The 12544-nt window shown below is 37.1% G+C and overlaps 1 protein-coding gene across 3 annotated transcripts in view; it reads left to right on the forward strand.

Annotated features, from left to right (window-relative positions):
- The first annotated feature begins 782 nt into the window (after positions 1 to 782).
- Nbas (NBAS subunit of NRZ tethering complex) overlaps positions 783 to 12544 on the forward strand; it is a 298757-nt gene continuing 286995 nt past the window's right edge. For 2 of the 3 annotated variants that reach the window (XM_078029643.1, XM_078029644.1), the window contains exons 1-6: positions 783 to 941; positions 3085 to 3136; positions 4419 to 4455; positions 7238 to 7315; positions 7807 to 7854; positions 11983 to 12026. In XM_078029643.1, the coding sequence (XP_077885769.1) occupies positions 825 to 941; positions 3085 to 3136; positions 4419 to 4455; positions 7238 to 7315; positions 7807 to 7854; positions 11983 to 12026 (376 nt within the window). In that variant the 5' untranslated portion in view covers positions 783 to 824. The remainder of the gene's footprint in view (positions 942 to 3084; positions 3137 to 4418; positions 4456 to 7237; positions 7316 to 7806; positions 7855 to 11982; positions 12027 to 12544) is intronic. The other variant, XM_078029645.1, reaches the window with a different exon arrangement.

Consider the following 12544-nt stretch of genomic DNA (forward strand, 5'->3'; position numbering starts at 1 on the left):
GGTAGTGGATTTTAATTGCATCATTGCCTAACCTATCTTGATAGACTTTATACAATGTAATCAAGAGATCTTGGGAAGTTGTGCTTGTTTTGAATGTGACGCAGTGCTTAATACTTCGTGCATTGCATATTCGTTCAAGTTAAAATAGGTTCTGCTTACAGTACAGGTGTTTCTACTTGGAGGTACTCGTTGAGTATCCAAACGAGTCTGGTCCTCAGTTTGCTATTACATCACTGATGCGCTCCACACCCTTTCTCAAGTTTTGTTCAGTCTGTCTACTCTTTTTCTTTGCTCACTCCTTTTCCCCCTAATTGAAGTGCCTCCTTCAGACCACCTCCGCGGGGATTCAAACTAACCTATAAAGACCCAGGGCGAACACCGCCTGCTCCAGGAAGCTCCTGCAAACCCTCTGACCCTCACTGCTTTTCTTAAGCTTCTGATGCCCATCTTTGGCTCAACGTTTTGATTCGGGTAACTTGTTTTGGCGTTTACCCACTTAAAAACTGTGGGTTCCATCAAACCTAAATTAAAACCAGCAACTCGAAAGTACTTTTTTTTTTGTTGTACAGAAGCTTTTCTGTTTTATAGGAAAGATTCAATGACTTGGCCCTTCTCACGCAGAAATAACGAGGGGATCAGGACCCAAGTCCTACTCCAAACGCAATGGTCATCGTCGTATCTAACAGCATTTTCTTTTGGTGGCCGGTTCATTTCACTTTTCCATCTCTTCTTCCTGGAGAACTAAAAGCGGCCGCAGCCGGGGAAGCTTGTCCAGCGTGGGACGCCGTAGCGCCACTCCCTCGGCTGCTCGGTCCGGGGCGAACATGGCGGCCCCCGAGTCAGGGCTGGCTTTGAGCGCAGGCACTTCAGAGGGCGAGGAGGAGACGATCCTCTATGACTTGTTGGTCAACACCGAGTGGCCCCCCGAGACAGAAGTACAGGTGAGCCCGGCCCCTGTACGGCGGCGGCGGCGGCGGCCGGTGCAGCGCGGGCGCTTGGCCGGCAGAGCCACGTCGCCGAGCCACGTAGCGGAGAGGAGCGGTGCGCCCGGCGCCCGCACCCGGCGCCCGCGGGGGTCTCGGGTTCCTCCTGGGCTTGGAGTCCGGATATCTGTGCGGGACGGCGCGCGCTGGCCGTGCACCTGATCTTTCTAGTCGCTGTCACCTTTTCTTAGAGGGGAGGTCGCGGAGAGGGGCTGGGGGTCCTCCTGTCGGGACTCTCGGGGTCCCTTCCCGCGGACTGGCGAGGCCGGGTCTGGGCTGCCTTGTCTGCGGCAGGAGAGTTTCCCAGGTCGCCAGAGGCTCCTCTACGTCTGGGGCCCCCGGGGGTCGCGGGATCTCACCCTTTCCCCCCACGAGGGGTGAATCGCGCTAGGTTTTTTTTTTTTTCAGTAAACAAGCATTTAGTAAAACCGTGCCCGTGTCTTATATTCCGCGTCCCAGCGAGGAGCTGGGGACGCAGATACTGCGCTCTCTTGGGACTTGCAGTCTAGAGGGGCGATAACCCGGTGAACTTTCCTGTAAGCTGGTGCTGTATGTTCTGCGTAGCGGTTTTCGTGACATGCCAAGGAAGTGAGGAGAGGAGCAACCGACTTGGTTTGGGAGCCCTGCTAGGAAAGGAGTTCTGTGTTGGTTGGTGGCTTATGAACTGGATCCTGGGGTTATCAGTTGTTTCCCGGGCAGGACCTTCCATGCATAGGGTGAAGATCCAGACTCGGGTTTTTTCAGCACGTCTTGGGAGGAGGGGGACTGGGGATGGAACACAGGGGTGCTTTACCAAGGAGGTAAATCCTCAACCCTCATTTTTATTTTGAAACAGTCTTACCAAGTTGCTGAGGCTGTCCTCAAACTTGCAATCCTGCCTCAGCCTGATTGGCAGGGATCTTAGGCTTGTGCCACCGAACCTGACTCAACAGATACTTAAAGGATCTAACTGTTCCTATCACTGTTAGACTTGGAGGAAGCAGCAAGCTCAAACAGGATCCTTAAGGAAAATGTAGTTCATATGAATTCGGTTTTACCATGTCTTAGTGTTTGCTTATTGTACAGCTCAACTTCCTATAAAGTGTATAGCTTTTCTCTCTAACAGTCTTACTGCAGTTTCTGCTTAATGCATTTTGTAGGGAGGCAAAATTCTGCGGATAGTTTTTCTGGTATGTTTCCATTTGTTCTGAATAACATAAGTACTTTGTAGGTTACACAGCTAGCCTAACAGGTCGCTACCTTTTGCGTTCTACAGGCTGTTTCTACTCATTAATACTGATGGTTAATTACAGTAATGTTCAGAATAATTATAAATTGATTTAGAAAAATAAGCACAGCAGCAACTTATATTGAAACTTTAGAAGTGCTTTGCTGCCTTTTTTTTTTTTTTTTGGGATTCTGATGTCAGCAGCTGAACCATAAGCTCTTGGAGGGCCATTATCAGATTCATCTGTCTCCGTGGGGCCAAATTGTGTTTTGATCACCTGTGTTGAGTCAAATAATGTTTATATATTCTTAAAAAATATTATCTGCACTTAATGTTGTCTTCACATTTTCTTGACAGCCCTTCAGTGCATTTTACTCACATATAATACCCGTTTAATGAACATTCAGTAGTGTTCAGTTTATACTTACAGAATGGAATTATTCAATATAGCAGTTGTCTGTTAGTAGCATTGCCTTTATGGACATAGAAGAGATATTCAATGAATTTGCTTTGAGGGATGAGTTTACTAATCCATATGATCGCTTTTCCTATAAGCAAACCTTATTTTAGGTTTCTGCAGCCCACCCACATAGACTATCCTGAACCAGCAGCCACATTCTTTGCCCTTGATTTCTCTTGTCTTCAATTTGTTTTTATTTGGAAACTTTGCAGCCTCAGTTCTTGTGCTCTTGTGCAAGGTTCAGGTTGACATGTGCTTATTACTGCCAGGCTCACCTTTATCCAACTGTACCCAGTCCTGATAATACTTTTCTGTCAATCTCTAGGTTTTGAATATTGCTCTTAATTCTGAGCATTAGTTAAGTATAAGTTGACAAGTTGTACAAGTATTACTGTAACACTTTCAAATGTAAGGATTTGTTTTTCAATTTGTAGCCTAGAGGTAACCGAAAGCATGGAGCATCGTTTATCACAAAAGCAATCAGAGGTAAATATAGCTCATTTATTTTTCTATATGTAATAGTTAATTTTCCCCCATTTCATTTACAACTGCTATTTTAGAAAGCTTGGGTGTTTTAAAATGTGTTCTTTAGACTATTGATGTGGAAGATGATGGAAGTGACATGAGTTTAATTTCATCTTTATATGCAGATGCATATACATGTATTTCTACACTTATGTCTTTAATGCAGTGTAGGGGGAGGGTGTACCCTAGTTTTAACTATTGTGGATGTATTCTATAAGGAATGAAGAAATCCAACCTGGTGTAAGTCTTAGACTATGGATGTTGAAGGGGAAAAGGCTGGAAAACTACTTTAAAAATGATTCAGTATAACTGGTCAAAAAATCTGTTCATGCCGCTACTGACAGCCTTTACATGTGAGCTAATAAGAGTCTGAAAAAGAATTGAGTGCTATCCTTATTGAGTGGACTGTGAGACTTTAAATAATAGTCCTTTTACCAGAGTAGTGGGGAGGTGCTGTTATTCCTTTGTTTTTAGCTGAGGAAATTTGCTTGTTTTTCTTAATGTGACCATTCTGCCTCCAAAGTCCATTTTTATTTTTGGGAGGTTTGAGCTCCTTATAAGAAGATTCAATTTCAAAAGTGTTGAGTGGCTGAAATTATAATTTTATCTTATACAAGGAGCTGTAACATTGAATTTTCATTATCTCATATGCTTTGAAATTTTAGAAAACGTACAATAGTAAAAATTGTAGAAAATTTAGAAAATACAGGTAATAACATCAGAATATTTTTTCTTTACAACTCGGAGATAATCTGTCTTCAGACTTTTTTCTATTGATACACACCTAGCTGCATGCACATTCATATGATTATACCACACATAGGTATTTTAAAAAATCATAAATCATTTAGTACTGTATTAGAACCCCGTCAATGGCTTCCTCATTTTAGTATTTATCTTTGTTATAAAGTGTGAATTGGTGACTTTGGTTTAATTTTTATACAAATAGTTTACGTGATTTTAAAGGTCAATTTCTATGACTTCGAGTCATGGTTTCATTGAAGCTTCTTAGATCTTTTTTTTTTTTTTTTGTTAGCTAAGTACTTTGAAGTCTTGAATAATACACAAACTTGAATCATATTTGTTCACATTAAATTCTATTAAAACTATTAGGTTATTTTCATCTTAAGAATTATGTTTTCAATATTTTGTTTTGTGATGACTCGGACTTGTCACCTGTAAACCTAAATTGAAAATGATTATTAAAGGACAATTGACTTATTTGGCTTTTTTTCTATTCCAGATCATTTACTATTTTTACGCCAATACATCTGGTACAGGTGAGACTGCAGTTAACAGTATGGACATCAAATACGTACATTATCTGATTTAAATGTTAATAAATAAACCCCAGATCATGATATTAATGCTGACACTAAGGTGACCAATTTTAAAAAGTGTACATTTCTAATATTTTGGCATAAATTGTGAGGATAGACTTGTAATTTTTGTTTCATTACTTTTGCTTCATCTATGTGTCCTCAGCATTATCTTGAACACAGGGTGGATGTGTGGCTTGCATATCTTTAAAAAGTTATTGTTGGATCCACTCTCCGGTGTTAATATTCAGTTGCTATATATCGGAATGTTCTTTAGGTTTCAGTTCTTGTGTACTTTTTAATTCTTCTGATGTAGTGTTGATTTTTAACTTTAAAAGGAATGAAGTAATCTCAAAGGATGTAATTATACTTCTAGAAATATGTGGAACTTGTTTATAGAATTACTTATTACAGACTGCCTTTTCCTCATCTTGAAAGCTCCAGAGATAATGTACTTGCATAAGAGACCTTTGCTCTTCTCTAGGACTTCCTCCAGATTTTTTTTTAAGCACTCTATGGATTGGTGTGTGTGTGTGTGCGCATGGGCACATCTGTATGTATATGTACATGCAAATTTATATAGGTTTTTTAAATTTGTTTCTTTGAGCATGTGGAATGATAGGGTAGAGATGAGTGAGGAGGAAGGAAGAGTAGGTAAATGGGAGAATATGAAGGTATCTTGAACACACTGGACAGAGTAGGCAGAAAATGTCTACACACATTGCTGATTCCATTTGTTGAGGACTCAAAGTTCACTCTGATGCAATCCTTATGTGATTACCTTACCTTCAGATCAGGCATCAATAGGTATCCTCTTTTCTCATGGAAAGTCCTATTCCTTAAACTGGCCAATGTTTTAGTCAGCTTTTTTGCTGCTATGGCTAAAAGATGAGAACAACTAAAGAGGAAAAATTTAATTTGCGGCTCAGTTTCAGAGGTTTTAATCCATAGATGGCAGACTTCATTCCTCAGTGCCCAAGGTAAGGCAGGACATCATGGAGGAAAAATATGGCAGAGGAAAGTGCTCAGGACATGGTACCAGGAAGCAGAGTGACTAAACTGGACTCCCAAAATATATACCCCAAAGATAAGCCCCCAGAGACGCACCACCTCCAGCCACACCTTACCTGCCTACAGTTATCAGCCAGTTAATGCAGTCAAGTGGATTAATGTACTGATTAGATTAAGGTTCTCATAATTTGATAATCTCATCTCTCAACTTTCTTGTCTTACACATAAGCTTTTGGGGGACACCTCATGTCTAAACCATACCAGCCATGTTGATCATAATATAGGTTGTGAATGCATTATGAAGTTTTTATCTTCTTCATGTTATTTTCAAAAAGATTGTATTTCAATTAGTACTCTTGAGCTTATGATCATTAAACCTGAAGGTTTGGGATCTAATATTAAAAGTAATTTTCTTCAAAAAATTTTTTCCATTTGACTTAAAAACATTAAAAATACTGAATTCTATACAATATAATAAACATGTTTGATTTGTATCTATATTTGAATTAAAGCAGTTGTTGCTACTCTGCCATATTTCAGATATTCCTTTTCTCTATACAAAATGTCACATTTCAAGTCCTTACCCTATGTCTTTCCTTTTCCGTCCCTCCAAGAGAAAATTATCCTGTGTAGATGGTGTTCATATTCACATTTCATGTATATTTCCTGTCTTTATATTAAAAATGAGCATAAATAACACCAACTATATATTCTAGTCTAAAAATACGATTTTGTATTTTCCGATTTCCTTGTTTTTCCTGCAATTTTTTTCAGTTCAACATTTTAATAACACAACAATCATTTTTCTCTAAAACTTATTGTTTCAGTAGAAATTTTCTATTGTCTTGATTTCTTCAGGTATCCCTCATTTGTTTAATTCATTGGTTGTGGATAGTTTCTTCATGTCTTTTGTGAATGGCTTTATAGTGAACTTATGCTTGGGGATTTCTGTATCATGAGTATAGTGAAACTTTAGTCTGATCTTGCACTTAATGTAGGCTTGAACTTTTATTAAACTTATTAAAATTTTTGATGGTGGTGATCAAGCCAAGGGCTTGTATATGCTAGGCAAGAGCTCTACCACCGAGTTCTAGCACCAGCTTGGGGCTTTTGATTTTTGATAGATTTCATACTCGTTTTCCACAGATTAGAGTTCCAGGCAGAAGAGAATCATTAGTTTCTGGGCCCTTATTCTTTCATTGCTGGAACATACACTTGAGCACTGTGTATCTCTCTTCTAACTCCTGTCCTCTCTGATCTAGTTGCTTGTTTCCTATTCTGTATAGCAAATCCTGTTTGGGGTTCTCATTTTTTTCCCTTGACCAATTCTAGCTTTCAGGTATCTTTTTATTGTTACTACTTGGAAATTTATCTTTCTACGGTGAATTTAACTCTATCTTGGAATTTGTTTTTGTTGAGCCAGAATTTCTAGGTTGTCACAGCAGAAAGGATTTGGCATAAACTCACACACACACAATCTGCTCTTTTATTCGTATTCTAGATACATTTTTCCTGGAAAGGGCGAGATCTGTATCTCTGAACACACACCATATTTTCTGGAAATAATATATATATATATAAAATATGGTCAAGTTTCAGGTATCAATTAGTAACTTTTGGTTTGTGTTGATATTCCAATTTTATGATCTAATGGAAAAAATTCTTTTTAAAAACCTGTGTATTAATATTTACCTAGATTTGATTTTAAGTAACTGATGTGTTGTGGTTTCAGCCCTGCACCCTTTTTGCTCCCTGATGGACTGGTTCGATTGGTTAATAAACAGATAAACTGGCATTTGGTACTTGCAAGGTAAGATGTGTAAAATTCACATGTTTTTATATCTGGATTAGCTCTCAAATTTTATTGACATTAATTTTAGGGTTTTATGGCTTTATTCTTGATTTTTATGATATATAAATTCCCTTTGTGACCTATGATCAGTATTTAAATATTTTTTTTTTTTTTAAAGAGAGTGAGAGGAGAGAGAGAATTTTTAATATTTATTTTTTAGTTCTCGGCGGACACAACATCTTTGGTATGTGGTGCTGAGGATCGAACCCGGGCCGCACGCATGCTAGGCGAGCGCGCTACCACTTGAGCCACATCCCCAGCCCTCAGTATTTAAATATTAATTCAAGCTGTATAGAATAATTTTCTCTGCTTTTGTACCTAGGTACTCATTGAATTATAAGGTCAAAAGATGAATAATTATAGAAAAATAATGATTTAAGTTTAAAATAATTCCATCTGTGTTGAAGGCTGTGACAAATATTCATTTTTTTTTTTTTCTTTCATGAAAGCAATGGAAAGCTTTTGGCTGCTGTTCAAGATCAGTGTGTAGAGATAAGGTAATTGTTAATATTATTCATATGTAAAATTTCCTTTGAGCAAAATTCTACTTGAGAAACAAGAGCTAAGATTTTTAGTCTTAAGTGAGGAATATTCATAAGGACTTGACTTCACAAAATTAAGTGACTTAATAGTATCGAATGACAACTTATGAGTGATGCTTTCTAAGTAGTTTACTCATATTTTGACTTCCCCAGGTCACTCTGCTGTCTCCTGAGTTTTACATTCACATGAATATCTCATTTTCTAGACTTTGGAAATCACCCTTGTTTGACTAGTTACTGCTCTACCGGAGATGCTCAGGAAGGTGTCAGAGAGGGGACAGCTTTGTTCTGTTGGCACAAGCTGTAGATCGAATTTGGGTTTGTGAAAGACCAAGGTTACACATTACTTGACAATGAAAGAGTTCTCTAAGTTGGGTTTTCTTGGTATTTTATTTTAAAATATTACATTAATTGTAAAAGAATTACAACAACTAATTCAGAAAAACTAGTTCTTTGGGAAATTTGCAGCAGCAAATTAAATGTGTGGCAACTCTAAATTGAGGGTTACTTTTTTTCTAGGAAAGCCCTAATTCTTTCTTGGTTCTTGAAAAGAGAAAACTTTCAAGATGTTTAGGTCTAGATGCTAGTCAGGATTTTGCTGCTGCTTCATTAAGAAAAGTGATATTAATGATCATTCAGTTTTTAGTCTTTTCTTTCTTTCATGTATTCAGGCAGAACTGGACTCTTCAAATTTAGGGGGTAGGGATAGAAAACAGAAGATCTGTCCCCACCTGGGCATTGGCTTCAACTGGGAAGGCTTTTTTATCCCTTCTAAAACCATCAGGAATAGTAATGATGGACAGTGACAGCCATTCAAAAATAAATTCTTTAACTTGATGCGACTTTATGGGCAGGTGTGTGCGAGTGGTGTTTGTACCAGGGATTGAATTCAAGTGTGCTTAACCACCGAGCTATGTCCTCAGCCCTTTATTTTGAGATGGGGTCTCACCAAGTTGCTGAGGGCCTCGATAAGTTGAGGCTGGCTTTGAACTTGGAATCCTCCTACCTCGGCATCCCTACCCAGTAGGATTGCAAGCGTGTGCCACCATGCCTGTGATTCCTTTTTTTGACAGCATCCTTAAGCATCAAATCAGCACAGTGTTTGAATTTAAATTGTTCATAGGAATGGGCTAGCACCTCATATTCCATTCGTTGCTATAATGTGTCTTTTAGAGAAATTTGCTTGCTCTCACAGTGTGACTCACATAAAATTAAGTTAGTAGGCCAGACTTATTTCCACTTTTCCATGAAAGGAAAACACTGAAATGATTTTAGGTGTTAGTCTGGGTGTGCATGTGTGTGATCAAGATAATAAGCTTGGGAGGGGATCATTTGACCAATGATTTCATGGATGAAAAGATAATTTGAAAATGTCTTGTAACGTATAATGTCTTGAGGCTTACGTGGTGAAAAGTTAACTCCACTAGGAAGCCTTTGATAATATACCCTTCATTAGTCTCCTCTTCCCATACATTGTTTAATCATCTATCCTTTAGGAACCTATGATAACTGTTTTCTATTTTTAATAAGACGCTAATAGTGGGCACAATCACAAACGCTTTATGCATGTTTACTCATTTAATCTGGGTAGAATCCCTTGTGAGGCTGTAGGTATTGCTATTTTCCCTTTTTTTTTCTATAAAGTGGGCATGATCTAGTTGAATAACCTCCCCAAGGATTTGCAGTAGGCTTTTAGTTTCACTGTTTATGCTCTAAGCCCCAAACCTATATTACGTTTCACTTATGTCATGCTTAGCCAAGAATGCTTGTATGTTTCCCTATTATATTAGGCTACTACTTTGCACTTCAGTGTGTTCCATTTACCAGGAACTTGGGACAGATGGGATTTGGAGTCTGTAGCTCCAGTTATGTGCTCCTTGCAGGAGAGACTCCTATGTTTTTCCCAGCTTGTATTTCAATATACATACCTAGGGATTAATAGTTTGGTGTATAAGCACGGGGTGTTTGCAAGTGGAATAGGGGAATCGGGCTGAGAAGGCATTATAGGGCATAGCCACCTATGCCTTGCATTGCTCAGTTGGCATTCATTTGCTTTTCTTAACTAAATATAAGAGCATATAGACTGACTCTTCAGTAACCTAAAAGCAGGTGTGTTTGAGCAAGATGTGGAATGATCAGCAAAGAAAAAGGACAAGAGAGATTATAAAAATAAATTCTTATGACTAGTGCTTGTCCTTGAATTTTAAGGTCATTTGTTATTTTCCATATTCATCCTTTCTGCCATAGTAAAGGACGTGTGCAATGCAAGATTGACTCAGTAGTAATGACAGTTAGTACTCAATAGGTATTTAATAAACATTTGTTGCTTGGATTAGAATATGAAAGACATTCTTAGTATCTCACCATTATTTGATATTAGGAAAATATCAAATATTATTATATAAATAATATATAAAGAAATGGATTTTGAAGGGAAAAAATGAAAAGCTATAAAAGTTTAATTTTGGAGAGAGCGCCGTCTTTTGCATTTGAACTTGAGTTGCTGTTCCCAGTTTTATTCTTGTGGTCATGGTAAATGACTGATCATTTGTTCCAGTATGACACTTGTTGTGGGGCTGCCCATGGATAGGATAGTGAAACAATTGTTTGTGAATTGCTTCTTTAATTTGTAATTTGTCAGCAGCTATAGATTAGAATTGGTTAATATGTGTTTCCTTATTTCATAAGTAAAATAATTATGATTATGGGCTGTTATAAAATAGGAACTAATTGGAAACTATCATAGAACACAACAGAACACATTAAAATAAGGAATGCTTACAGGAAAAAAACATAAATTCTCTCATCCCCAGGATTTGCTTAACTATTTTGGGTGAATAAGTTCTATTAAGGTTTAACAAAACCAGATTATATCTTCCTGCCTTTTCTTCCCCAGCAAAAATAGCAACTGTTTTTATTAAAGATAGTAGAAAATATAGTTAAGTAGAACTATAAATTACCTAGTCTATTAGCCAAAATTGTCTATTACTATTTTGTTGTATATCCTTTGAACCTTTTCTACTTGTATTTATTTAGTGGAATAAAATTGTATATTTCTGTTTTATAGTAACTCATGAATTGCTTCTGCAATCTGTAAACTTAATTTTCATTCTTGGTATTCTTAATTTTAAAAGGCTATTAAGAAATAAATGTCAACATCTTTCCATATCACTTATGTAATTGCATAATATTTCATGCATGTACATAGTAAAATTTAATCTGGGTGTACTTTTCTTTTATAAATCAGACTGCATTAATTTTCTCAACACTCGTATATATCTGTAGTTATTCCCAGAGATAACTTTGTAGATGTGGAATTGGGTCAGATGCTAAAGAGATGAAAGTTTTCGGTGATTTTTAGTAATTTTTCTAGATTTAGCCTTATTTTTGAACATATTTTATAGTAATTATAGTACTCTATTTCAAGATCAGATTTAAATGTCACTGGTTTAAATATGGTGACTTGTTTGGGCTCTTTGATTTATTAAAATAAGACTTTTTCTTTCATGATCAACAATTGTAGTACGATAGAAAGTAGTGATTCTTAACTAGGATCAATCTGTGAAACTTTAAAAGGTATTATTGGGTCCCATCCTATATATATACATCCCCCCCCCCCCTTGGCTCTACAGATTGAACTTGGGGCCTGGAGTGTGCTGTATGTACACTCTACTACAAGCTATACTCCCAGCCCTTTTTATTTTGAGTCGGGGTCTCACTAAATTGTTCAGGCTGGTCTCAAATTTGCCATCATCCTGCCTCGTCCTGTGTAGCTGGGATTATAAGTGTGTACCACCTTGCTCAGCCCTGATCTAATGAATCGGAACCTTTGGGAATGGGGGCCAGATTTTTCTATCATATTAAAAGAGCATGCTTAAACTCATTGTGTATATCATTGTATTCGTGTTTCTGATTTCATAAGGTTGGAAGAAAATACTGTCTCTAATGAAAGTGTTATGCCTCATGAGACTCTCTATGAAAGGAGTGATTCAGTGTTGAATATAGAAGTGTATAATATCTAGTATTTTATAGACTTACACAGTAGTATTTAAGGATAAAACTTGATCTTTGCACATTTTACAGATCTGCCAAAGATGACTTTACTTCCATTATTGGGAAATGCCAAGGTAAGAATTTACAAGATATAAAACGAAAATTTTAAACGTACAATTTGTTAAACTTATAATAATCCTTGTTAATATTTAGTATCTATTCTCACTATTGAAATAATTAAAATTGTAATTGTTTACGTACCTTAAATATTTTGCTTTAAGATGTGTTTTAGAAGAATATGAAATTTAAACTGTCACTAAACTGACTTAAAGTATTTAAGTGTAGCTTTTTATTTTGGATCACTGAAGAAACATTTATGGCAAGAGTTGGTCAGATACAGACTAGTAAAAAAAAAAAAGTCTGACAATCATTCTTAGAAACATTCAGCAAAAATTAATACAATTTATGTGCATGAGGTGTTTTACTGGGTATTTGACATGATTGTCAGCAAGAAGGTATAGTCCTCTGTGAAGCAATCAATAATTTAACTAGAAACAGACGAATCTAGAAGGAAACGGTTTACAGTGAGTTTTTAATGGGTGTGAGAAGTGTTGAGAAAGTGATTTTTGGAAATCAATTTTAAGAAGTCAGT

Source organism: Ictidomys tridecemlineatus, chromosome 12 (assembly GCF_052094955.1).
Source record: "Ictidomys tridecemlineatus isolate mIctTri1 chromosome 12, mIctTri1.hap1, whole genome shotgun sequence".
NCBI lineage: Eukaryota > Metazoa > Chordata > Mammalia > Rodentia > Sciuridae > Ictidomys > Ictidomys tridecemlineatus.